The sequence below is a fragment of the Emiliania huxleyi genome, assembly GCF_000372725.1.
Source record: "Emiliania huxleyi CCMP1516 unplaced genomic scaffold EMIHUscaffold_92, whole genome shotgun sequence".
Lineage (NCBI taxonomy): Eukaryota > Haptophyta > Isochrysidales > Noelaerhabdaceae > Emiliania > Emiliania huxleyi.
Window position 1 is genome coordinate 291,763 of NW_005195149.1, and position 25,037 is coordinate 316,799.

A 25,037-nucleotide genomic window follows, 5' to 3' on the forward strand; every position below is an offset into this window, starting at 1 on the left:
CGATGTCCGGTGGACAAGGAATCCGGTCCGCCATCGGGTCAGTCCCTCCACCGCGGAGGGGGGGGGGAGCCACGAGGCGCCGCCGCGGCGGGAAGCGCCGCCGGACACGGACACGCCACTACCCTCACTTTGCCTCATCGAGGAGGGCGAGGACCTTGCCGATCCCGATGGTCGACCCCTCGTCTCTGAGCGTGAAGCGGCCCATCTGGGGGCACTGCTCGAACGGCTCGAGGCAGACGGACTGCTCAACCTGCAGGGACACGTCTCGGACGTGTCATGGACGTGTCCCGGACGTGTCATGGACGTGTCCCGGACATGTCGAGGCGGGCGGACTGCGATACCTCGATGACACACGTGACGATCGCCCCAGACTTGACAAACATGGGCGGCTTCTTGGACCGCTGCCCCGTCTTCTTGTCGATGCTGCTCGTCAGCCGGACGATCGTGCTCTCCTGCAGGACATGTCTCGGACATGTCATGGACGTGTCCCGGACATGTGCAGGCTGCTCGTCAGCCGGACGATCTCCTCGGCGGAGGCGTGGACGTGCAGGGTTCGGGTACCGTGGGGGTAGGGTATGGGTTCGGGTTCCGTGGGGGTAGGGGAGGCGCTCCTCGGCGGAGGCGTGGACGTGCAGGATGGCGGTGTAGCCCGCCGAGAAGATCGACTTGTGCTCGAGCAGCTCGACGATCCGAATCTGCGCCTCGAACAGCTTCACGGCGGGGCAGGCGAGGCCACCGCGCGGCGCAACCACAAAGCCGGGCATGATGTCCTCGTCGGAGATGTCCTTGAGCTTGACGCGCGCGTTCTCGCCGCCGATGAGGTACGACACCTCCTCCTGGTCGAGCCACAGCTGGAGCACCTGTCAACAAAAAAGAAACCGGCGTGCGGCAGACCCCGCGGCCGTAAAACAGAAGTCGGGCGGCCGACCGCTGGAGCGCCTCGACGGTCACGCGGTTGGGCATCACGCAGAGCTTGTCGCCCACCCGGATGGTGCCCTGCTCCACCTTGCCCTCGACGATGGTGCCCATGTCCTTGTACCTGCAAGGGGAGAGATGGGGAGAGATGGGGAGAGGTGGGCAGAGAGGGGGAGAGATGGCCCAGGTCCTTGTACTTGGAGAGGATGGGCAGCCGCAGCGCGCTGTCCCGGTTGCGCTCGCAGGCCGGCAGTTGGTCGAGCACCTCCAGGAAGCAGGGCCCGTCGATCCAGCCCGGCTCGGAGAATGGCTGGATGACGTTGGCCGCGGTGAGCGCCGAGATGGGCACAAAGACGACGTCCTAGGTTGGTGGGGAGACGCCAACCTCGGGGCGGGGAGGCGGTCTTGTGCCGTGTGTTTCAGAGCGCCGCGTGACTACGGGCAGTGCAATGCAGCGGAATACCGCGGAAGATTCCAAGCTGAATACGTGCCCTAGGGGTACATGAACACGTATTCCGCTTCTACGGACGCCGTCCTTCTTGACGTTGTACCCGCAGCCCTTCAGGAAGGGGGACAGCTTGTCCTTGCACTCCTCGAAGCGCTCCTGAAAGACAGAAAGCGGAGATCCCAAGCTAGGGCCGGGCCGAGGACAGACACGTCCCCGCCGTCGCAGCAGTTTGCAACAGCGAGGGGGGAGGGGGCGCATCGCGGCGTGGAGAGGGCTGGGCACAGGGCACAGGCTCGAGGCGCTCCTTGGACCACTTCACCGTGGGGTCATCCATCTTGTTGATGACAACCACCTAGAAGGGACCCGGAAGGCTCCCGGAAGGCTCCTAGACGGCTCGTCTCCCTTGTGCGCGGCGGCCCCCACCAGCAGCCGCACGCCGAGCGTCTTTGCGAGCAGCGCGTGCTCGCGCGTCTGCCCTCCCCGCTCGAAGCCGGTCTCGAACTCGCCCTTGCGAGCAGAGATGACCAACACGCCGACGTCCGCCTGGCACGCGCCCGCAATCATGTTTGGCACGTAGTTCTTGTGGCCCGGCGCGTCCAGGATCGTGTAGCGCTTCTTCTCCGAGTCGAAGTGGGCGCGGCCGACCTCGACCGTCTTGCCCTTGGCGCGCTCCTCCTCGTTGGTGTCCATGATGAAGGCGAGGAACCACGAGTCGCGGTTCTTCTCCTTGGCCTCGGCCTGGTACTTCTCGATCGTGCGCGCGTCCACCTGGTTGGTCTGGTAGAGGATCTGCCCGCAGAAGGTCGACTTGCCTGCGTCGACGTGGCCGATGAAGACCAAGTTTAGGTGCTCCCTCTCGTCGCGCGCCTCGTCCTTTGCCGGCTCCGACTTGCCCGCCGCAGCCTCCGGCTCGGCCGCTGCAGCGGGCGCAGCCTCGACCGCCGCCGCCGCCGCCGCCGCCGCCGCCGCACCTCCGTCCGCCGCGCCCGCCGCCTCTGCCGTCTTGAGTGCTTCCATCTCTGACGTCGGCGGTTCGGGCGCCGTCTCCTCTGGCATAGTCGCGCTCGCCGTCTCCCAGCTGGAGGCCGCCTCGCCCGCCTCGTCACCGGCCGGCGAGCTCGCGGCCGCCGCCTCCGCCGCCGCCGCCGCCTCGGCTGCAGCCGCCTCCGCCGCCGCCCTCTCGTCGGCCGCCTTCGCCTCTGCAGCCTAGGACGTGTCTAGGACGTGTCTAGGACGTGTCTAGGACGTGTCTAGGACGTGTCTAGGAAGTGTCTAGGAAGTCGCCTTGGCTTCTGCAGCCTAAGACGTGGAGACGCCACCCTCGGGGCGGGGGGACGGTCTTGCGCAGAGTCTTCAGAGCACCGCGGGAGTACGAGGGGGTACGAGTGCAGTGAAGTGCAGTGGAGTGCAGCGGAATTCGGCGGAGTGCAGCGGAGTCCGCGCCCTCTCGAGCGCCGGTTGGGAGACAAGAGCCCCGGACTCCGCTTCTAGGCGAAGGCGCGCCTCCGCCTCGGCTGCCGCCGCCTTGGCCCTGCGCTCGGCTTTCTTCTGCGCCGCCTAGGAAGTGTCTAGGAAGTGTCTCGGAAGTCGCTTGGCCCGGCGCTCGGCTTTCTTCTGCGCCGCCTGACGCTCCGCCTCGGCGGCCGCCGCCTTGGCGCGCGCCTCCGCCTTCTGGATCGCGCTCATCGGCGCCGCCTCCTGCGCCCCGCCCCCCTTTGCCGCCCCGCCCCGCCCTCCCTTGCCGCCCTGCGGCGCGCCGCCCCGGCCGGCGCCGCCCTTGCCGGGTTGGCGCTGCTGCTGCGGGTCCTGCAGGTGCTGCTGGCGCTGCTGCGGGTACTGCCCCGGCGGGTGCTGCTGGTACCCGTACGGCGGCTGCCCCTGCTGCCCCTGCTGCTGGTACTGCTGGTATTGCTGGTGCATCCGCTGCTGCTGCTGCTGCTGCTGCCCCTGCCCCTGCTGGTACTGCTGGTACTGCATGTACTGCTGCTGCTGCTGCTGCTGCTGCTGCATAGACGGGTGCGGCGGCCGCTGCCCGTACAGCCCCACCTGCCCGTACTGCTGTGCGTACTGCTGCTGCTGCTGCTGGCCGCCCGGCGCCTGCCCGTCATTGCCGCCGGGCACAAACGAGCCTGCGGGGCAGGGAGGGGCAGGGGGCCGGTGAGCGGTGCGCTTCGGGGCGCATCCGCACGCGCGAGCCCACGCAGCGCCTGCCGCGGGGTTGAAGTTGAAGGTTGGCGCCTGCAGCGGGCGGAGGCGGCGGTGAGTGGGAGGCGGCGGTGAGTTTTGGCGGCGATGCCCGACCAGACGCTCTGAGGCTCGCACGCCGCGGGAGTGGGAGAGCGCCGCTGGGGGTAGAGCGGTTGGCTGGTAGAGGAGGCGAACGCGGCGGGGCGCGCACGTTCGGGTTCATATGTGTCGCGGTGGCGAGCTAGGACACGAGGAGGTTCGCGTGTTGACGAGTTTTTCTCTTTTCTTGTGGTAACGGTTTTTTCTTTTCCGCAGCTTTCGTTTTCCTATCTCGTGTGAGTATGAATAGCTCCGCCGTTCATGGAGGCAACCGATGCGAGTCGACTGGTGTGTGTGTAAGCTGCTTGAGAGATCGTGGGCGGGTTGGCCGATTGTGAACACAGGGGGACGTGTGTCTCGCGCCTTGTGTCGACCGCGCCCCTTCTCGGGCACGGCCGAACGTGGCAGCGTCAACTGGTCACGACCAGCACTTTGGGGGAGATACCTTCACGCCATCCCATCGGAGCCAATAAGAGACCAGACCAGAGTAAACGCATGTGTGTATCGCGCGCCTTGCGGGGGGGGGCGCGGAAAAGAGGAACCTCTTAGCGCCATCGCCACGGTGCTGCATGCAGCGCCGGGCGACGACGGCTTACCGCCTCCCGGTCCCCCTCGGCACACCTCCGCTGCTTAATGTTTGGCGACTCGAACCCGTGAAGCTTCCCCGTGCGCAGGTTAGCCCGCACACGGGTCAGCCTGCCAGCCACGTATCCACGCAAGCGTGGTCCGCGCGCATGGCATACAGGCGTTCGCCAGACAGCGCAGAGGCTAGGCGACCGGGGAAGGACTAGCTCAAGGGCAACACAGCGTCACCAGCCGTTGGCGCGCAGAACCAGTCTGAGAGAGAGATTTTTAGCAATACCAAACAACTCTAACACTCACACGTCATTTGGGGCCTGGAGCCCTGTTCACGCGCGCGCGAGACGTGCAGACAGGGTTGCCAGGTGAGAGCGAATGGCGCGGTTCACGCCTCGCACAACAGAGAGAGAGATGCGCTCTGCATGGTGGGACATAAAAGAGAGCGAGTACTTGGGCGAGTAGGCCGTGCGGTCGACGCTGCCGCGCGCGACTTTGCGCGCGAGGCGGCGCAGCTTGAGAACGGCGGTGGGCGAGAAGCCGCCGCCGAACGTCTCGTGGAGCAGCAGGTTGAAGTTGTTGCGCTTGACAAAGATCGCGTCGTGGTAGAAACCGCGATGCGCCTTGACGTAGCCGTGGCCGTTCTTGTGGTCGAAGGGTTGGCCGGGTTGCCCGCGCGCCTTGCAGCCCATGTTTAGGCGGCGGGCCTTCTCTTCGGTGTTGCCGAAGGCGTAGGAGTGGCCAACGGAGGCGGGCGTGCCGCCGCTCGAGGCGTTGCCAACGCCCGCCGAGGAGGTCTTGAGGAGGGGCGTCCAGAGCTTGACTTCATTCACCTCATCGCATCCTCCCGGGCCAGCGTGGGGTTCCGCGAGGTCGACCTTGTACCCCTCGTTGTACTGCCGGGTGAGCTCTGGTTTCTCCTTGTCGCCGTGCACGACCGGCGCGTTGGCCGGGGCGCGCATCGCGTCCGCCCAGGCGGCGAGGACGCCGTCGTGGGGCCGCCGGTGGTGGGCCTTGTTGTAAAGGTAGTCGCCGAAGAAATCGACTGACATGCCCCGCTCGAGCGCGACCCGAAGGGTGGGAAGCGCCACGGAGAGCCAAAGGCCGAGCTTCCGCTGGAGCTCGTCCTGGAGGGTGTTTGCCAGTCTGCGGCCCCCGGTTGGGACGCATACAACACGTTTTTCTTTTGTCTTCTCTAGACATTCTTGGTCACCAACTCGACAAAACAACTCGAGACCTCGAGACAAGCTTGAGTGAGCGGTGAGGTCTCGTCGAGCCGGCCGGCGTGGAAATGGACGAAGGGCACCTGGAGGTGGTGAGAGAGCCGCGTGGTCCCCGGGCGCGGCGCCCTGCAGGTGCAGCGCTGCGGCCCGGATCGAGGACGGGGGGCCCCGTCGCGCAGGCAGTTTTGCTCTGTTTTCGTCTTTGCTAGCATGTAGAAAGAACTCGCATGTTATGCACAATGAGTGCACGCGTTATCGCACATCGGATCGGCGTCCGACCTCGCCGTGGACGCCGCACCCGCCGCTGCCGGTGGGCGGTGGCGGCTGTCCACCGCTCAGGGCGTCCTCGGCGTAGAGGTCGGCTGACGCATCCGAGGGTGAGATGCCAGGAGGCAACTCGCCAAGGCCAGCAGCAAACGCCGGGTGGACTGGCGCGGGCGGCACCGACTGCTCTCCAATATCGCCGCCGCCTCCGCTGCCGCCACCGCCACCACCACCGCCGCCGCCGCCGCCGCCGCTGCCGCCGCCGCTCCTGCCATCGCCACCGTCGCCACCACTGCCGCCGCCACCGCCGCCGCCACCGCCGCCACCGCCGCCGCCACGCGCCTGTTTGAAGCGCGAGGGCGCAGAGCCCGAGGAAAACGGGCGCTTCAAACAGGGAGCCCCTGCCGGTGGAGCGGTGCCCGGCGACCCGCCTCCCTGCGCCGCGCCATAGCCGCCGCCGCCCGCGGTCATGGCCGAAGCCGCCACCGCTGCGACCGCTGCCATACCTCGCTGCCGCTGCGGCGGAAGCACGTCAGCGTCTTGCCCGCTGCGTTTCTCGCCATCACTCGAGCGCGTCCAAGTGTGCTTGTTGTGCAGCACCGTCTCATTGCCTTCCGAGAAGATCTTGAAGCGACCGTCGGCGGGGTCGCGATAGATCGTCCTGTTCCTGAGCTTCCCGAGCCCCGTCCCCACCTCGTGGCCCACCACTTGATCGACTCCTTGACTCACGCGGCCAGGGTCGGCCGGCGGAACGCCACCGGTCGGCGGCGCGGCCGGCGGCGCGGCCAGCAGGGCCTTGCCCGGCGCCCCACCTTCGAGCTGCGCCGCGCCGCTGCCGCTTCCGCTCATGACCGAGGCCGCCGCTGGCGCGAGCGCTGCAACATCCCGTGTCGGGGAGCGTACCTCCTCATCGACGACAGCAGGCGCGCACGTCACCTGCTGCGCCTGCTGCGCCTGCATCTGCGCCTCGCCGCCGTCCTCCGATGCCTTCGCCGCCTTCTCGTGGTTGCGCGCCTTGCGCGAGATGAGCTGGCCGGCCGAACGCCGCTGCTGCTGCAGCCGCTCGTACGCCGTCGGGCCCTCGAAGCGCGCCGCCTGCTCCTGCGGGACCGGCACCGCCATCCGCGACCCCGGGGGCGGAGGCGCCAGCGGCACGCCAACGTGAGCGACGTGCCCGTTCGGCGAGAGGGCGGTCACCTTGGCGCCGTAGCCCATGCCCGGCGGGACGATGAGGAACCGCACTGGCTGCGGCGGCGGGGCCTTTTGCGGAACCTTGCAGCCGAGCGGCGTGCCCGCGGCGATGTTGCCCGAGATGGGGAGCTGGAAGAAAGACCCGTTGGGCAGCGCGCAGCGCAGCGTCTCGCCCTTCTGCATCGCCCGCGGCGCGACGACGGCCACGCTGATGTAGGTCACGTCCGCGACGGGCGGCGGCTGCACGGTCGTGAGCAGCGAGTAGACGGCGCCTAAAGACTCGAGGGAATGCTCGGTCAGCCCCTCGAGCTCGGCACACCTCGTGGGCAAGTGTGCGACGGCCGCCGTCGTGCAGCGTCGCCCACTGCGAGTAGGCGGGGCGCCTGTTGGCAGGGCTCCGGCGTATGATCCCAAGAGGGGGCTCACGGAGAAACGACACTTGCGAGCTGGCGACGGCGCCACTCCCACCGCGGCCTCAAGTACGAGGCGGTCACCTCGTGCTCGTCGCCGGAGTTTGGGGAGCGGCACAAGTACGACACCTGAAGGAGAAGGCTTGCGAGACTCAGCGACGGCGCAAGCCGGGCAGGGGCGGCACACGCGCACGCCGCACCTCGCGAGTGAGCCGTGCCGTCGACATCTCGCCGACCAGCACGTCCCACCAGCCGCCGTCCGCGTACATCTCGACGAGTGAGCCGACCCGCAGCTTGGCCGCCTACTCGCAGCCCTCTCTCTCTCCACCCACAGCTCTTCCCTCCCCGCACGACCCCGACCACCAGTAGCTGGGCTGCCCACTCGTTCGGGTTGCGCCCCTCGCCGCCGGGCGGGGTGGGCGGCGGCGGCCGCAAGCTGTTCGTCGGCACCCACTCCGCCTCCTCCTCGGTGAAGGAGGTGAAGCGGATCTTTGTGCGCCCGCCGTCCGTCTCGAGCACGACCGCCTCGTACCGGGACCCTCGGAACGACTCCTCGACGGGCATCACCTCGACGACAGCGCCTACGCCTCGCTCAACCTCGCTAGCCTCGGGGCCGGCCTCGCGTGCGGGAGGAGGGCGGCGGGTCGGCGGCGCCGACGGCGACGAGCGGCGCCGTCTCGACGCGATCGAGCACGCTGGCGTCGCTGCTGCCCACCAGCGGGCCGTGAGTGGCTCCGGGAGGCAGCAGCCCCCCGAGGACGGACTGAGGCGTCGGAGCTGCTGTAGGAATTCCGCTGCTTGTGCCCGGGCCGCTGGCCGCCAAACCCCCGTCCGTCTTCTGCTTCTTCCGCTTAGGGGCAGCCTCGCGCTCGTACCACTCCTCCAGCCTCGCCGCCAGGTCAGACTTATGGCCTTTCTTGTCCAGGTTCAGGAACTTGCAAGCGGCCAGCATCCCCTTCTCGGTGCCCACGTAGCCCACGTAGTCCAAGCCATCATCAGACGTCCGGCGGATGAGGTACTCCACCACCTCGAGCATGAACTCGCGGTCACCCTGCAGCTGCTCCGAGGCGAATTTCAGCATTGAGCTATTCTCCTTCACCGCTCCCAGCACGATGCCGTGGTCGCCCCGCAGCTCCTCCGATGCGTACTCCAGCGCGGAGCCGTCTTGCTTCACCGCCTCCAGCACGACGCCGCGGTCGGCCTGTAGCTCCTCCGATGCGTACTCCAGCGAAGAGCCGTCCTGCTTCACCGCCTCCAGCACGACGCCGCGGTCGCCCTTAAGCTGTTCCGATGCGTACTCCAGCGAAGAGCCGTACTGCATCACCGCCTCCAGCATGAAGTCGCGGTTACCCTTCAGCTCATCGGATGCATACTTGAGCGAGTCCCGGCTGAACTTTCCATAGAAGGTGCATGCCTTCCACACGACGCCGCGGTCGCCCCGCAACTCCTCCGAGGCGTACTCCAACGCGGAGCCACTCTGCGCCACCGCCTTCAGCACGACGCCGCGGTCGCTCCGCAGCTGCTCCGAGGCATGCTTGAGCGCGGAGCCACTTTGCGCCACCGCCTGCAGCACCACGTGGCGATCGCCCCGCAGCTGCTCCGAGGCGTGCTTTAGCGCGTCGCCCTTCTGCTCCACCGCCCTCAGCACTACGCCATGGTCGGTCCGCAGCAGCTCCGAAGCGTGCTTCAGCGTGTCGCCGTTCTGCGCCACTGCTTCCAGCACGACGCTGCGGTCGCCCTTCAAGACGGGATCTGCGAACTGCAGCGCGGAGCCGTTCTGCTGCACCGCCGCCGTCACAACCTCGCGGTCCTTTTTCATCTCGGGCGAAGCGTAAGAGAGCGCCCTCCAGGAGGCCTGACCGCCGCGCTGCGACACCGCCGCCAGCACAATCGTGCGATCGCCCTTCAGCTCGTCGGAGGCGTGCTTCAGCGCTTGGCCGTTCTGCGCCACTGCCATCGTCACAATCGTGGGATTGTTCTTCTGCTGCTCCGAAAGGTCCTCGAGCGCCCTCCAATCCTTCTTCACCTTCTCGAGGCCCTCGTCGGCCGCCATGGCGTGTCGCTCGTCGGCCGCCATGGAGCCGTACTGCTCGTCGAGGGTGTGCATGTCTGGCTCGAGGAACGCCTCGATGTCGCCATCCGAAAGCGGCGCGTTGGGGTCGATCTTTCGTCGCTTGGCCTCGGCCGCGTGGTCGCCGTCGGCCGGGCGGCGCGGCGGCGGCGGCGGCATCGCGCGAGGCCCGAGCAGGGGCGACGCGTTTGGAGGGTGCAAGCGCGGCGAGCACCGCAGAAGCGAGTAGTGCGGGTCTGTGGAGGGCCGCTCGTGCGAGGCCTGTCCTCCGCCCAGAAGCCCCGCGCCCGGCCCGTCGCCGCGCGGGTCCGTGGACGGCCGCTCCAACGGCCCGGCCGCGGCAGCTGCTGCCATGGGCCCCGCCGCCCCGAGCCCGCCGGGCCCGAGCGCTGCGCCTCCCCTCCACTGGGGCGACATCCGGGGGTCGGCGAGCCCGCTGCTCAGCCCCCCGCCCAAGCCGAGGGCGGGCGGCGCCGTCGGGAGGATGGCCTCTTGCGAGGCGTCGAGCAGCGCCTGCAGGTGCGGCAGCAGCTGCATCTGGTACGTCTCGAGCAGGTCCTTCTCCTCCAGGCCTACCGGAGGGATGGACCACGCCTCCTCTACTCCAACCCTCAACGCGCCGCAGCCCCCTCTCCCCTGGGCCGCGCGCCGGCGGCGGCCGCAATCGTCTGCGAGGACGGCGCCTCCTTCGGCGGGTGGCGCTCGACGACGAGGACGCACACCGTCGCGGCGAGCGTCAGGGGCGGCGTGTCGCGACCCGCGCCGAGCGCGTCCGCCTGCGCGGCCACGGCCGCCGCCATCTTTGCCCACTGGCCGCGCAGGTTGAGCTCTTTGCAGAGCAGCACTACAAACTTCTCGAGCGTGGGCGACTCGGAGGGGAGCGGCTCCTTGGCCTTGGAGTCGACCAGCAGCTTGCCCGCGGTCAGCCCGTCGCCGTCGACCCGCTGCGCCGTCGACGCGAGCAGGTCCGGCCGCGAGCGCAGGATGCCGATCTTGCACATCGCGCGGTCGAGCGCCGCGAGGGCGAGGTCGAGGTCCTTGCAGCCCTGCCGCTCCTTGTCCTTGAGAAGGCACGCGTGGTACATCCGCGAGGCGTCCTTGACCACAAAGGAGGGCAAGCCGCCGAGCCGCCGCGACATCTCCGCGTACCATTTCTGGATGCGCGTCGGCGACTTCTTTGCCGCCTGCCGGGCTGGGGCGGGCCGATACGGCATGACCATGCCGCAGCGGGAGGTCGCCTTGCCAAGCTCGAGGTCGAAGTCGCTCTTCGCGCCGCAGTCCGAGCACGGCGGCAGGGAGGGCGCGGCGGCTCGCGCCGGCGGCATTGCACGCTCGTCGAACTGTCGCATCGACGACTCCTCCGGCTGCATAGCGGCGCCGTCAGGCGACGCCGTCACCAAGCCCACTCCGACGACGCGCAGCTCGTCCTTCAAGCTCGAGTCGCCGCGCAAGTAGAGGTCCATCAGCTTGAGCGCGTACGGCAGGTCGAGCTTGACGCAGACGATGATGGAGCCCTCCTTGGTCCAGAGCACCTCGATCGCGTCAGGGGTGATGCGGCGCTGTGGCCTGAGGGCCAACCTGACCGCCGATTGAATGTCTGTTTCGGCCGCGGACAAATCGGAGGCCTCGCTGCCGTCCTCCGAGGAGTAGCCGCTCGACTCGTAGGTGAGATAGCCCTCCTCGTCGACCTCAACGCGGATGCTCAAGCCCGGGCTCGTCTGCACCTCGTGATTTCGCCTCCCCCCGCGGCTCACCGTCCTCAGCTTGAGCTGCTCTGTCGTCATGTCGAGCTTGCTGGCGAGCCTCTCCTTAAACTTCTGGCAGTCGAAGGGCGGCGGCCCAGACAAGCTTCCCTCCATAGTGATGGTCATGACGGAGGAGGCCGTGCTGCCGCCGCTTTGCGAGGAGGAGGAGGGCGGCCCGGCGGACGAGCTCGCCACAGGCAGCGTCGCGCCTGCGCCGCCGCCGCCGATGCTGAGCAAAGCCTCAAGGAGCGGCTGCATGCTCAGCCGCCGGGCCGTAGGGATGGCGCTGCCGAGATCCTCGAGCCGCACGTGGCCGGCCACGCCCGCCAGCTGCTGTGCAACGAGGTGCTGCTGCTGTGATAGTAAGGCGGCGGCCACCTGAGCCCGATCTGCGTCCATGGCTACCAGCACCCCCTGCCCCTGCAAATGAAGGTAATCACCGCCACCACTGCTGCCGCCGCCGCTGCCGCCCCGGCCCCCGCCGCCGCCGCCGCCGCCGCCGCCGCCGCCGCCGCCGCCGCCGCCGCCCCCGCCGCCGCCGCCGCCGCCGCCGCCGCCGCCGCCGCCGCCGTCGCCGCCGCCGCTGTCGCCGCTACCGCCTCCGTCGCCGCTGCCCCCGCCGCCTGTGCTGTTGCCACCGCCGCCAACACTACCGCCAAAGCCGCCAGCGCCGCCAGCGCCATCAGCGCCGCCAGCGCCGCCAGCGCCGCCAGTGCCGCCAGCGCCGCCGACTCCACTCGAAATCTCGGGTGGCGGCGCGTTGCTCGACGGCGCGGCGCAGCTGTCGAGCTTGGAGAGGACCTCGTTGACGAGGCCTTCCGGCATCGCCGTGCCCGGCAGCCACAACCGAAACTTGATGTTGCTTCCGAGCTTGACCTGCGTCGTGCTCACCTCGAACGGCCCCTCGCACATCTTGACCAGGAACAGGGGCTTCCGCGTCTGGAGGATCCACTGCAGCTCCTGAAACGTGCTGAAAGCGCTCTCGGTGCGCAAGCCGTATGTTCTCGAGCCCATAATAATCACGAGGCGGCAATTGTGGAGGGCGTTGCAGATCAGCTCGTCGATGTACTCTCCGTTGGGATTGTTGCCGCTCACGAAACACTTGACGCCGGGCCGCTCCGCCTCGATCGCCGCCTTCAATTCAAGCGCCTGGCGCCGCGCCTCGCCCAGCCGCAACGAAACAAAAATGTCCTGCGCCGCCGCCCCTGCTGGGGTTCGCGGTTGCGGCCCGCCGCCGCCGCCGCCGCCGCCGCCGCCGCCGCCGCCGCCGCCGCCGCCGCCGCCGCCGCCAACAACGGAGTGATCCTCGAGGAGGGCTACTCCCGGCCGATCCTCGAGGCGCTGCAACTTCTCGTCCGCGTGGCGGAGTTGGAGCGCTGCCGCCTCGCGCTGCTGCCTCGCATCGATCAGCGCGAACTCGTCTCGCCGCTGCGTGCTCGATGTGATCGCAGCCACCTGACGCTCGACGCTGCTGAGCTGCGCCGGCAGCTGGTCCAGTCCGAGCCTGTGGAGCGCAGCCTCAGTAATGTCTCGCCCCCAATCATTGGGCAGCGAGGCACACAGCGTCTGCATGCACTGCCCGATGGACTCGAGCTCCGCCTTGGCGGCGCCCGCCTCCACCTTGAGGTCCGCCATCTGCGCCGCGGTTTGCAGGTACATCTCGTACACGCGCCGGCGGTCGTCGGCTGGCGTGGCGTAGCCCGGCGCCTTCATCTCCGCCATCCGCGCCTTCGCCGCAGCGATGGCGCTCCTGCAGTCCTCCGGCAGGCCTGCCCAGCTCTCCACCAGGCCCAGCACCGCCTCGAGCTTCCCGATGCGCTCCTCCTTCTCCGCCTGCGTGAGCTGGAAGCTAGACGCGCCGCTCGGGTGGAAGGTGTGGTTGCGCGCCCGGCCCGCCTCGTCGAGCGGGCCGCCCACATCGAGGACGCCTGCCGCGTGCAGCGGCGGTACGCTCTCCTCGAACACCTTGCAGAAGCGAATCAGCTTTAGCAGCCCATCGGCGGCGAAGCCCTCGGCGCCCGTCTTCGCCTTGGCCGCGGCGCGGTCGCTGTCGAGCGAGTCGATGAGCATCTTGGCGAGCTCCCACGCCGCAGCGCGCTGCTTCACCGCGTTGGCGACGATGTCCGCGAACTTCTGCTCGTCGGCGTTGTGCCACGGGATTTGAGACGGCTTGCCCAAGCGATGCAGCCCGACCGTGCCGGCTCCGCCAAAGAGGACGCGGATCCAGCCCTGCACGACCGCGTCGGTCTTCATCCACGCGCCATACGACTTGGGGAAGACCTTCGTGGTCGAAGGGTACGGCTGCGACCACACCCACGGCTGCGGCAGCGCACTCAGCTCACTCGCAGCGGCAAGGCTGAGTGCCGACGCGATGAACGGGACCTCAATAATGTACTGGACGAATGGCCGCAGTCCAGACTCGAGCTGCTCGAAGGCGAGGACGCACGCGAGGAAGGCTTCGCGCGTCGGCGCGTCCATCGTGTAACAAGGTCGGTAACGAGATAAAAAGAATTTTTCGCACCGTGAGTGGCGCGCACTGGCCTCTTCTTGTGATCAGTCTATGTGTGTGTCAGCATGCTTTTTGGTGGACGCTCATCAGACCATAATCTTCAAGCAATCAAAGGTGTACACAATCGTGCGTTTCTGCTTCGCACCCGCATCGAGGGCCTCTGCCTCGACATGAGTTGCCATGGCGCAACCTCCCGCCGAAGTTCCTTTCGGTTACGCAAGTTTAGGGATTCCGAGCACGCTAAGTGCATTGCCGTGCTTACCGGAGTCGCTTAGGCGGCTCCGGTGGTTTGCCTGTGATAGTGCTAGCACGCGCCATCCGCACCTGTGGCTGTGTCGAGCCTGTCTAAAAGAAAGAAAACGGACAACCCAAGGGAGGGATGGGAGGACGGCACGCCGCCACCACACAGGGATTTTAAGGAGAGGGGTGTGATGTTGTCGCTTCTTCCTCTGTCGCGTCGCTCTCCTCTGCCTCGTTCTGCGACGCCGCCGCCGCATGCCGGTCCCTTGTTCTCGCGGCTTCTTGCGCCTTTCGGCGCAGCTCCGCCCTCCTCGCTGCATATCCTGGCCCCTCGAGTCTATCGAGCTCTCCTCGCGCAAGGACAAGTCTTCTGACGCCCACTGCGATCATTTGCCACCCAGTCAATGACACCCAAAACGACCCACTGCGAGCTCGAAGGCGAAGGCCAGCGCAGGAAACGCGGTGACAGGAGCGACGATGCGGCGAGCGCCGGAGGGAAGCGACGACAGCGAGGGGACGAGGACGACGAGCAGAGAGGAGAACAGACGGCGAGCGGCGCACGCGAGGGCGACCACGCAGGAGAAAACAGACGGGACGAGGGGAAGGAAACGCGGCCCGCCAGGAAGCGAAGGCAGACGGCAAGATACGTCGCCGGACGAGCGACAGGAAGCGCAGGAAAACAAAAAGAACAAGACCAGGAGCATGGAGACGAGGGAAGGCGCGAGGCGCTCCGCCGACAAGCAGCAGAGGCGGCGGCGAAAGTAACGACGGCCATGCTAACGACGGGCGGCACGGTGCCGGGTGCACCGGGACCCAGCTGTGAAGAGTCCGCAAGGGTCCGTGCCAAAATGGCCAAAATCAAGCCTGGTTTGGCCGACTCTGCAGTGGCCGCAGGCGGTGATGGCGGACGCCGACGAGCCTCACGCGCCGGGCCCCACCTCAGACAGTACCTCCGGTGGGCTGCATCCACTCACTGCGGGGCTGCTCGCTCGCCATGATAGTCAACGTGCACCGACGGCGACCGCCCTCTCGAAGCGCCGTGCTGACAGGCCAGCCGCCGAGCAGGAGCGAGCAGCCGTTCGAATCCGCGGTGCAGCGCCGCGGATGGCGAACCTCGAGCCGGTGGAGAAGACCGCGGTCGTGTCGGACTCGACCGGCGCCGATGCGGTGCCAGCAATTCGGGCGCGGCCGACTCGCTCCAGTTCGGCGCAGCTCGCCTTGGAGCCCACCGCGCTCTTAAATCGCCTCGAGACCATGCTCCTCGGCAACCAACTCGTCCCCGCACCCTCCAACGAGGTCAGCATCGTCGGCGAGGTCACCAACGGCATCCTCATCGCCGCGAAAGCTGCCGTAAACACGCTCTTTTCGTCGCAGCGGCGCGGCGCGCTGATGGCTCTCCAGATAAAGAACCTGAAGAAGGCTGCGCTGGCGTACCTTGTGTGGGACCTACGCGGCGAGCTGGCGGGCGCGCGACTCGAGCAGGCGGTCGTGTACGGCAAGCGGCTCGAGACGCACGCGAGCGGCGTGGACAAGGAGTTGGGCAAGTGCAAGCGGCGGCAGGCGGGCGCGGAGGCGCTTCTCGCTGTCGTTCCAGAAACGTTGCAGGACGTGCCCACGCCAGAGGAGCCCGCGGTCGAGGAGGAGCCGGCGGTCGAGGACCTGCCGGCCAGCGACTCCCGTCCCGACGACGCGTCTTCGGACAGCGATCGGGAAAGCGTCTTCGAACGTCGGGTGACCCGTCGGATGATCTCGAGGAGGAGCTAGGACACGAGGAGGTTCGCGTGTGGAGGCGGTTTTTCTCTTTTCTTGAGCACGCGCCAGTTCGCACCTGTGTCGAGCCTGTGTGCTGTGAGAGAGAGTTGTTTTGTTTAAATTCTCTTTTCTTGTTTCAAGTGTCTTGTGAGCCTGTTTGTGTCTGTGTGTCGCTCGTGCGTTTCGTCATCATCTGTCTAGCGTCCACCCATACCGCGTTGGTGTCCAGTCCGAGCCTGGCTGTTCTTCACCTTTCTACCTACCTACCTAAGCCCTACCCACCCGCACTCGATTTTTCGTTCACCTAGCTTATTCCAGGCATGCCGCCCAGCGTCCGCTGCGCATCCCCGGCGGCACGACGGTGGCCGGCGCTTGCGCACCAGCCCCGTCCGCCACCGGGTCCGCGGCCGCGGTCCCTGTCATAGCTACGCGGAACGCGCGCCATGGAGAACGGCGTCTGAAGAAATTTTGCACTAAGGTAAGGTAAGGTAAACGTCTCCACACACACAAAGTGGTGGGGCAAGGGGGGGCGACCCTCGCATCTCCACGCCCGGGACACGGGCAGGAGCCCCACGGCATTCAAAGTGCAAGCACCGGCCCGGTGCCGTGGGTGAGCAACCTGCACCCCACTCCCTCCCTCCCAGACACAACCCGCACACAACCCCCACAGCGTGGACGTCTACGTGTTCAGAAACACCAAGCAGGGAGGCGAGGGTGAAGGGGTAAGGGGCTGTGTGGGGCAGAATCTTCATCCGGCTTATCTGTGACTACTCCATCTAGGCCTGGGGGGTCGCAGGAGGGGGGGACAGAAGGGGTAAGATATGGGTGAGGCCAGCTACAGGTCGGACACCCTCCCGTCGTCGGAATACTCCTCGGAGCGGTCGGCGTCCTCGTCGTCGTCCTCGGTCTGCATCGCCTCGCCAGCCGTGAACCTGAACACGGCGTCGGCCGGCGCCGAGGCGCCGGCGGCCGTCATCAGGTGCATGACTATGCGGTCGCGGTATGCCGCATCGATCTCTCCGTGCTCGGCCAGCTCGTTCGCGAGCCAGTCCGGGGCGACCGTCGTCGCCACGGTCCCCTGGGGAACTGTGGCGTACACCTTGCTGGGGCCGCGTCGATACCCGTCGTCCCTCTCCGGGGGCAGCGAGTATTCGACCCCTATATTGGACCCGGCCTGGCTGCGCGCCTGCGCAGCTGCAGACCGCAGCCCGGCCACCACGTACTCGATGTTCTCGCGCAGCTGCGCGCGCGGGGCCTCCGCGCGCTCGGCCTCGCTCGCGGCGCGCTCGCCAGCCTCCTTCGCCCGGCGCTCCTTCTGCCGGATCTTCTTGGCCTTGCGTGACGCGGTTCGAGCCGCGAGCTGCTGCACTAGCCGCCGGGAGACCTGCATAGTCACTACGTAGACTGCGACGCGCCTCTCCCCTTTGGCCGTTCTCTTCTTTCTCATTCTCTGTCTTATCTTTGACGGGGCGTCGACACTCACCGGCTATTCTTCGCTCGCGCCACCGCGTGCGGCACACTGCGATCGCGCGCCACGCTACTGCGTCTCGCGCGCGATCGCGAAGCGCAGCACGCACGCGCTAAAGTCGCGCGCCGCGATGCCGTTCGTGTTTCCTGCCGAGTCGAGATGGTGCCGCTCGTGGATCTCGTAGAGCGAGAGGACGAGGAGCGCCGCCCGCGCGCGCGCCGCCGCGGGGAAGAGCGAGTGGCTTGCCGGCGACCACGGCGCCGCCGCCCGCCGGATCAGCGCCGCCGCCTCGCCCTCGCCGCCCGCGGCGCGCTGCAGCGGCGTCGGCTCGCCCTCGTGCAAGCTTGCGCCGCTGCGCAGGAGGGCGGTGGCGCGGGCGGCGGTGAGGCTCTCAAGGTGCGCGAGCGGCGTCCAGCCGCGGCTGGCGACCAACCAGGCGGCGAGGTCGGCGTGTTCAAAGAGGTTTGCGATCTCCTCGGGCGTGCCAACGGGCGGCACCGCGGCGCGGGAGGCGCCGTAGGAGGAGAGGAGCTTGGCGACCTCGACGTGGCCCTCCGCGCACGCCATGAACAGCGGCGTGGCGCCATCCTGCCTGGCTTGGTCGACTGCCGCGCCAGCCTCGAGGAGCAGCCGAACGCACTCGAGCTGGCCCTGCTGGCACGCGATGAACAGCGGCGTGGCGCCGTTCTGCTTGGCTTGGTTGACCGCTGCGCCAGCCTCGACGAGCAGCCGAACAATCTCGAGCTGGCCCTGCTGGCTTGCCATGAACAGCGGCGTGGTACCGCTGTTGCGGGCTTGGTTGACCGCCGCGCCAGCGTCGCGCAGCAGCTGGGCGCACTCGATATGGCCCTCCTCGCACGCAACGAACAGCGGCGTGCGGCCTTCAGAATCCGCTTGGTTGACCGCCGCGCCAGCCTCGAGGAGCAGCCGGGCGCACTCGACGTGGCCCTCCTGGCACGCGACGTACAGCGGCGTGCGGCCTTCAGAATCCGCTTGGTTGACCGCCGCGCCAGCCTCGAGGAGCAGCCGGGCGCACTCGACGTGGCCCTCCTGGCACGCGACGTACAGCGGCGTGCGGCCTTCAGAATCCGCTTGGTTGACCGCCGCGCCAGCCTCGAGGAGCAGCCGGGCGCACTCGACGTGGCCCTCCGCGCACGCCATGAGCAGCGGCGTGTAGCCGCCATCCATGACTTGGCTTACCGCTGCGCCAGCGTCGCGCAGCAGCCTAGCGATCTCGACGTGGCCCTTCTGGCACGCGATGAGCAGTGGCGTGGTGCCGTTGTCGGAGGCTTGATTGACCGCGGCGCCAGCCTCGAGGAGCAGCCGGGTGATGTCGACGTAGCCCTTCTGGCACGCGATGTACAGCGGCGTGACGCCACCATCCATGGCTTGGCCGACCGCTGCGCCCGCGTCGCGCAGCAGCCTCGCGATCTCGAGGTGGCCCTCCTGGCACGCAATATACAGCGCCGACGCGCCGCCGCCAGTCGTCGCCCCGACGCTCGCGCCGGCCTCGAGCAGCAGCCGCACCGCCTCGGCTTGCCCGTGACGAGCGGCCCAGGTCAGCAGCGTGTCCTGTTTCTCGGTGTCGTGCCGCGCGTTGAGCCTGCCGCGCGTCCGCCGCCCGGAGAGGAAGGCTCGCAGCGCGGCCAGGTCGCCCACCGCCAGCTCGGGCGGCAGAGTCGGGCTCGCGGCGCCGCTCATGCCGCCAGAAAGAAGAAAACCGAAGCCGACAGAACTAGCACGCGCCAGTTTGCATCTGTGTTAAGAGCCTAAGACAATTCTTTTCCCTCGCGATGATGTCCACCCCGCCGCGCCACTCGCGCCGCTCGCGCCGCCTCGCCGCCGCTTCCGCCGCCGCCGCCACCGCCGCTCCCTCGCCAGACACGCCACCGCCCGCCCGCCTCCTCGACCTCCCCACGGAGCTACTCGTGCGCGTCGTCTCTCGCTGCGACCCCGCCGACATCGCTCGCGTCGCGGCCGTCTCGCTGCTCTTTCACGCCTCGCTTGCGGTGGAGGCCATCCGCTTGTGGGCGCAAGAGCGCGGCTTCGAGCTGCCAGCGCAGCCAGAGGGCGAGGGCTGCGCCGTGCGGTGGCTGTGCGTTTCCGCGTTGCTGTGCGAGTCCAACCCGCCGGCGAGGGCGGCGGCAGGCGATCGGCACAGCGTCTTCATCGACGGCGAGGGGCGGCTCTCGTCGTGCGGCTCTGCGCCGCACTGGACTCCAGCCCTGCTCGGTCACGGCGAGGGCGTGACGCGGCTCAACACGCCGACCCGCCTCCCTTCCTCGCTCGGCGGCGAGCACGCCGTGAGCGTGTCGGCTGGGTTCGCGCACAGCCTCGCCCTCACCACCGGCGGCACTGTCTGGAGCTGGGGCGATGGAGGCAACGGCCAGCTGGGCCACGGCGACGAGGAGGAGCAGTGGCAGCGAAAGAAGGTCGAGGCCTTTGCTGGCCAGCGCGTCGCTGCAGTGTCGGCTGGAGGTCTGCACAGCCTCGCCCTCACCGCCGACGGAGCCGTCTGGAGCTGGGGCGATGGAGAGGATGGCGAGTTGGGCCACGGCGACGGGCAGAAGCAGCTGCTGCCGAAGAAGGTCGAGTCGTTGGCTGGCCAGCGCGTCGTCGCTGTGGCGGCTGGAGACGCGCACAGCCTCGCCCTCACCACCGACGGAGCCGTCTGGAGCTGGGGCAGTGCAGGTGGGGGCCGATTGGGCCACGGCAACGAGCAGCGCCAGCTGCTGCCCAAGAAGGTCGAGGCCTTTGCGGGGCGGCGCGTCGTCGCCGCGTCGGCTGGAGCATGGCACAGTCTCGCCCTCACCGCCGACGGCAGCGTCTGGAGCTGGGGCCGGGGTGGCGATGGCCAGTTGGGCCACGGCGACGAGCAGCAGCAGCTGCTGCCGAAGAAGGTCGAGGCCTTGGCAGGCCAGCGCGTCGTCGCCGTGTCGGCTGGAGGTCTGCACAGCCTCGCCCTCACCGCCGACGGCAGCGTCTGGAGCTGGGGCTTGGGAGGCGATGGCCGGCTGGGCCACGGCGACGAGCAGCAGCAGCTGCCGCCCAAGAAGGTCGAGGCCTTTGCTGGTCGGCGTGTCGTCGCTGTGTCGGCGGGAAACGACCACAGCCTCGCCATCACCGCCGATGGCGCTGTCTTTACTTGGGGCGAGGGCGACCACGCCTGCCTAGGCCACGGAGAGGACCTATCGAACCAGCTGCTGCCCAAGAAGGTCGAGGCGTGGCCGCCCAGCACGCCCGCATCCGCTTGACTTGGAACGACTGGACCGCAAAGATCCTTGCAAGACAGTCTATGCGCAGTTTGCAGGGCCGCGCGGGAGCAGCGCGTCCCTCACCCGGCGTGTTCGTTTGCATTTACTTGTCTTCTGCTCTCGCCGCTTACGGTCCGCCCCGGAAGTTGGGCGACCCTCGGCCTCGCGTGTCGCTCTCACGTGGCGGGATTTTTTTTTCTAATTCTATTCACCACGGCCCCGAACACTGCGTTTCTTTTCTTCGATCGACAGTGTGCGCGAGTGAATACGACGCGCCGCCGGCCCCGCGCGTATGGGGTATGGCCCATCAAAAGAGAACTACAAATCACGGGCGCACGCCCAGCGAGCGCAAAATTCCTAGAGTTAGCCAGTAAAATTCTTTTTACTGTGTTAGTGCCAGTGCGCGCCAGTCCCGTGCCCAGAATAAATAGAGCAGTCTACAGTCATCTCCAGGGAGAGATGGGCGACGCACACGAACACATTTCGCTCGAGATCGTCCGAGATCGCCGAGATCGCGATCTCATCCCGAGATGAAGGGAGAGTAGGTGATGGCGGCGCTGCCAGCGCGCCCCATGCCTCGCCAAAGTCTCGACGGCGTGATGATCGACATCAGCTCACCCAGAGGGAGGGCCGTGAGCTGCGCAGTGAGAAGGGCGGTGGCGTAGTAGCGGTCGAGATTGTTCTTCACACCGTGTCGGGAGGTGTCCGGCGACGAGGGGCGCGACACACATCTCGCACGCGAGGTCGAACCATGTCCTTTTCTTGTTATTTCTTCACTACACTGAACGCCTTGCCTATCATCATGGTTGCAACTGAAAAGACCTCCAGGCCCTGGGAGCCCTCCCCCTACTATTTTACTCGGGTACAACTCGCACGACTGGGCACGGGACTGAGATGAGACCGCCAGTGGAGTTGGGAGTCCACCGTGCACCGCGCTGCGAGCCTGCCTGTCGTGTCCCTTGTCAGGAGACTTAGCCGATGTAAGAGGCTCTCGCTGATCTTAGAGCGGAGGGTGTAGCGGGGACGTGACGCTGCCCGGCGTTTCTCACTTTCCGGGACAGCCCCGCCCTTGTGAGGCAGGAAAGTGACGGCTACCCCGTACGCCCTGCGGCTTCTACCCCGACGCCGACCGCCCATTCCCCCCTCCTCGTTCCCCCCTCGGCGAGCCGATGACCGTTGCCTCTGCCCTGCGTGCCCCCCCCCCCCCCCACCCCCACCTACACACACACACACACAGTCACGCTCCACAAACCAGGTTCTCCACGTCCGGCGGGGCGAGATGGGCCACACACTGGCGCTGCTTGCCGACGGCCTCGTTCACCCCTCCGGCGGCGGCGGCACCTTGACATGCAGCGAGTAAGTAGTTACGTGTAAAGGTAAGGTAAGGGTAAACGTCTCCACACACACAACGTGGTGGGGCAAGGGGGGGGCGACCCTCGCATCTCGCCAGAGCCCGCAGACACGGGCAGAGGGGAGCGCCACGGCGCATTCAAAGTGCACCAAGGCCCCCCCCAGTGCCGTGGGTGAGCAGACCCGTGCACCCCCTCCTTTCCAGACACAACCCGCACACCAACCCACACGATTTTGACGTCACGACTCGCCTCAGGGCACAGGGGCTGTGGCCTGTCTGCGTGGTTCTCTCGCATTGACGTGATGTGGTGTCGCTGCGCCTCGCTCTCGCCCTCTCGGAGAGCGCGTCAGCGCGCATACACATTACACAGACTTTTGTCATTACTCTTTAGAGACATTATACTCATTAGACTGGGAAAGGGGCCTCGAAAACATGCGTGGGCACCTGACATACGGAATGGGAGGGATAGGGGCCCTCGAAAACATGCGTGGGCAAGCGGGAAAGGGGCCCTCGAAAACATGCGTGGGCTCCGGCCCGATCGGGACAAGATGCCTGCCCCCCGCGCGGGCTCAAACGTAGTAGCCATCACGGAGCGGGCGCCGCGACGAACATGCGGCGATCACGGAGCAGCACCCTTGACAGGCGGGATACTTGGACTCGGTGTCGCGAGGATGAAGAAGACCAAGCGCGATCGCATGGCCCTCGATCCTATGCGGTCTCCTTGTCCGCCTCCGGAGTCGCCGCAGCGTCCGATTGCGACGTGCCCCCAATCTTGAACTTCGGGATGGCCTCCTTCACACGGTCCGCCTGCACGCACAGAATGCGCGGTGTCTGGCTCCGCTCTCCGGGGTCGGGATCGCCGAGAGCCCAGGGGAGAGGGGGGGGGGGGGGCGCGTTTGCTCGCTTCACGTGTGGCGATGGGGTTCAAGGGAGCCGCGACACGGCCCTCGCACCTTGGGAAGCTCGAATGCGGGGACGTGGCAGCAGCCGAACGTATCGTATAAGCGGCTGGCAATGCCGGCGAAGCATCCGCCGCACGCCTTGCTGTTGGAGGCCTTCATGAGGGTGAGGGTGAGGAGCGTGAGGATGTAGAAGGGCGGCGCGAAGAATGGCGTCAGGAAGAGCATCAGCCCGCCCTCGGAGCAGGCCTTGTGGAGGTCGTAGGACCCGTCGTCGTCGGTAGGGAAGTCGCGCGAGTAGAGGGTCGCGTTGACGTAGCGGTTGTTCTGCACGTTCTCGGGGTAGTCCCAGATCTCCTTGGAGTACGTCATCTGCATGTACCACCGCGCGGGGGTGATGTAGCTCGCCGTCTCGTTGCGAATCGTGTTGTCCTCCTCGCCCTATCACGAACGACACTGACTCAACAACTATTGCTTTGAAGTGGGCAGATGCAGGCTGCTATGTCTCCACTATCACCACCAACGACACCAGTATCAGCTACTGCAACCTATCAGACCCCGCAGGTGGCAGTGGTCGGCACTGACCTCGCGCAGCCCCTCCCCCGCGGCGGACCCATCGAACATCTTCCAGATGTTGGGCATGAAGAGGAGCACGATGGTGGCCGTCTTCTGGTCGAGGACCAGGGAGAGCCAATGCGCCGCGCTCGCCCACCAGAAGGCGGTGCCAACGTGCCCCATCAGGTAGACGCCAAAGTATTGGTACGGCGGCAGCAGGACGTACTTGAGCACGCAGAAGGCAAAGGCCTGGACGGAGGGACGGTACAAGGTACGGTCAACTTCTCCACACACACACACAGGGCGGTGGGGCAAGGGCCAGGCGACCCTCGCGACTCCACGTCGAAAAGAGAGGAGCTCCACGGCATATTTGAAGTGCAAGGCCCGGTGCGCGCGGGTGAGCGGTGTGTGTGTGTGTGCGTGTGCGTGTGCGTGTGTGTGCGTGTGTGTGTGTGTGTGTGTGTGTGTGTGTGTGTGTGTGTGTGTGTGTGTGTGTGTGTGTGTGTGTGTGTGTGTGTGTGTGTGTGTGTGTGTGTGTGTGCGTGCGTGTGCGTGTTGTGTGTTGTGTGTTGTGTGTGTGCGTGTGTGAGAGTGTGTGCCTGGAAGAAGCAGACAACCCACGTGCGGAGCGTGACCGCGACGTAGAGGGCGATGACGGAGACGCCCGAGTTGAGCTCGCGCCGGGTGAGCACCTGCGGTGAGCACCGGACGCGAGGGTCGGTCGGCTCCTGACTCGCTGTACATAGATAGGGCTCGCACTAGAGGCCGTCATCGCATTCGCCTTCCTGGGACTCACCCTGCGCTGACTTCAGACTGTTGTTGCTGTCTCTCCCTTCTCGACTGTCTGTGCTTGTGCGTCGGTGGGTCCGGGGGTGTGCGTTGATGTGAGCACCTTGGTGTCGCCGAAGTCGGCGCGGTGGATCACCGCGACGAACATCGCAAAGATGTCGTTCCCGGCGTCGAGGATGTGGGGGACGTTTGCCCACTGGTAGTCGAGGCTGAGGGCCATGGCGACGATGAAGCCGAGGAGGAGGAAGACGAGCCAGCAGCGCAGCTCGATCTCGACGTCGATCTGGCGGAAGGCGCGGCCCAGCATGGTGGAGATGGCGACGCAGATGTTCACGCCGCGCCGCGGGTGCAGCGCGGCCAGCTGCTCCGGCCGGGCCGGGTCGCCGGAGTACCTAGGGAAGTTCGCTCAGGATGTGTGGCAGTCAGTTTGGCTGAGTGTCTTGTCTTGCGGTTCTGTGTGTCGCTCCTGTGTGACCGTCACCGCCCGTCTCGCGTCCACCCATACCGCGCTGGTGTCCAGCCGTTGGTCGGACTGTGTTTCGCCTTCCTATCTATCTATCTACCACTCAAGGGACGGCTCGAGCGCGTGCGCGGCGTAGCGCGTCTCCCACGCCGAGTACAGGCCGTCGGGCGCCACAAAGGTGGAGTCCTTGTTGGGCGAGAGGCCGCACGTCACGTCGATCATCCAGTCCTGTGGGAGATGTAGCCGAGATGTAGCCGAGATGCAGCCGAGATGCAGCCGAGAGATGAGGAGCCTCACCGCACTGTTCTCGCCCTGCGGCATGTCGAAGCCGAGCCGCTCGAGGTACGGCTGCACCTTGTCCTGGCGGCCGACGTACACCTGCTTGCCGCCCTCGCCGAGGAGCAGCACGTGCGAGAACTTCTTGAAGACCGAGAAGCGCGGCTGGTGGATCACGCACACGATGGTGAGGCCCTGGTTCGTCTGCAGATCTGAGAGGCAGTTGAGCAGCGAGAGGGTGGCCGCGCCGTCGAGGCCGCTCGTCTGCGCAAAAGGAGCAGGGGGTGGTGTGTGTGTGTGTGTGTGTGTGTGTGTGTGTGTGTGTGTGTGTGTGTTGGGGGGGGGGGGGGGA

At 67.1% G+C, this 25,037-nt stretch overlaps 5 protein-coding genes across 5 annotated transcripts in view; 1 reads left to right on the top strand and 4 right to left on the bottom strand.

Moving 5' to 3' along the window:
• Window positions 1-80: 80 nt before the first annotated feature.
• EMIHUDRAFT_428552 (hypothetical protein) lies at window positions 81-2,385 on the bottom strand. The gene is made up of 8 exons (XM_005757215.1): window positions 1,787-2,385; window positions 1,653-1,715; window positions 1,445-1,507; window positions 1,113-1,276; window positions 946-1,039; window positions 612-860; window positions 342-452; window positions 81-250 (listed from the first exon to the last, which is right to left on the bottom strand). Exons 1-8 carry the CDS (start codon window positions 2,378-2,380, stop codon window positions 125-127), a joined length of 1,464 nt encoding a protein of 487 aa, XP_005757272.1. The 5' UTR covers window positions 2,381-2,385; the 3' UTR covers window positions 81-124.
• Window positions 2,386-5,700: 3,315 nt separating this feature from the next.
• On the bottom strand, window positions 5,701-13,607 carry EMIHUDRAFT_220626 (hypothetical protein; the record flags this gene model as incomplete). Its single annotated transcript, XM_005757216.1, has 12 exons — window positions 5,701-5,876; window positions 6,279-6,431; window positions 6,525-7,175; window positions 7,343-7,442; window positions 7,514-7,615; window positions 7,764-7,931; window positions 8,008-8,268; window positions 9,599-9,620; window positions 9,800-9,994; window positions 10,063-11,549; window positions 11,931-12,320; window positions 12,426-13,607. The coding sequence occupies 12 exons, from the start codon at window positions 13,605-13,607 to the stop codon at window positions 5,701-5,703; spliced, it is 4,887 nt and encodes a 1,628-aa protein (XP_005757273.1).
• Window positions 13,608-14,982: 1,375 nt separating this feature from the next.
• EMIHUDRAFT_220627 (hypothetical protein) lies at window positions 14,983-15,642 on the top strand (the record flags this gene model as incomplete). Its single annotated transcript, XM_005757217.1, has 1 exon — window positions 14,983-15,642. The coding sequence occupies one exon, from the start codon at window positions 14,983-14,985 to the stop codon at window positions 15,640-15,642; it is 660 nt and encodes a 219-aa protein (XP_005757274.1).
• An 823-nt stretch (window positions 15,643-16,465) lies between these two features.
• On the bottom strand, window positions 16,466-17,077 carry EMIHUDRAFT_220628 (hypothetical protein; the record flags this gene model as incomplete). Its single annotated transcript, XM_005757218.1, has 1 exon — window positions 16,466-17,077. The coding sequence occupies one exon, from the start codon at window positions 17,075-17,077 to the stop codon at window positions 16,466-16,468; it is 612 nt and encodes a 203-aa protein (XP_005757275.1).
• Window positions 17,078-24,706: 7,629 nt separating this feature from the next.
• The window catches only part of EMIHUDRAFT_43798 (hypothetical protein), a gene marked incomplete at both ends in the record, with an annotated part of 1,350 nt that continues 1,019 nt past the window's right edge, over window positions 24,707-25,037 (bottom strand). The window contains one exon of the mRNA XM_005757219.1: window positions 24,707-24,949. Coding sequence (XP_005757276.1) covers window positions 24,707-24,949 — 243 coding nt within the window. The remainder of the gene's footprint in view (window positions 24,950-25,037) is intronic.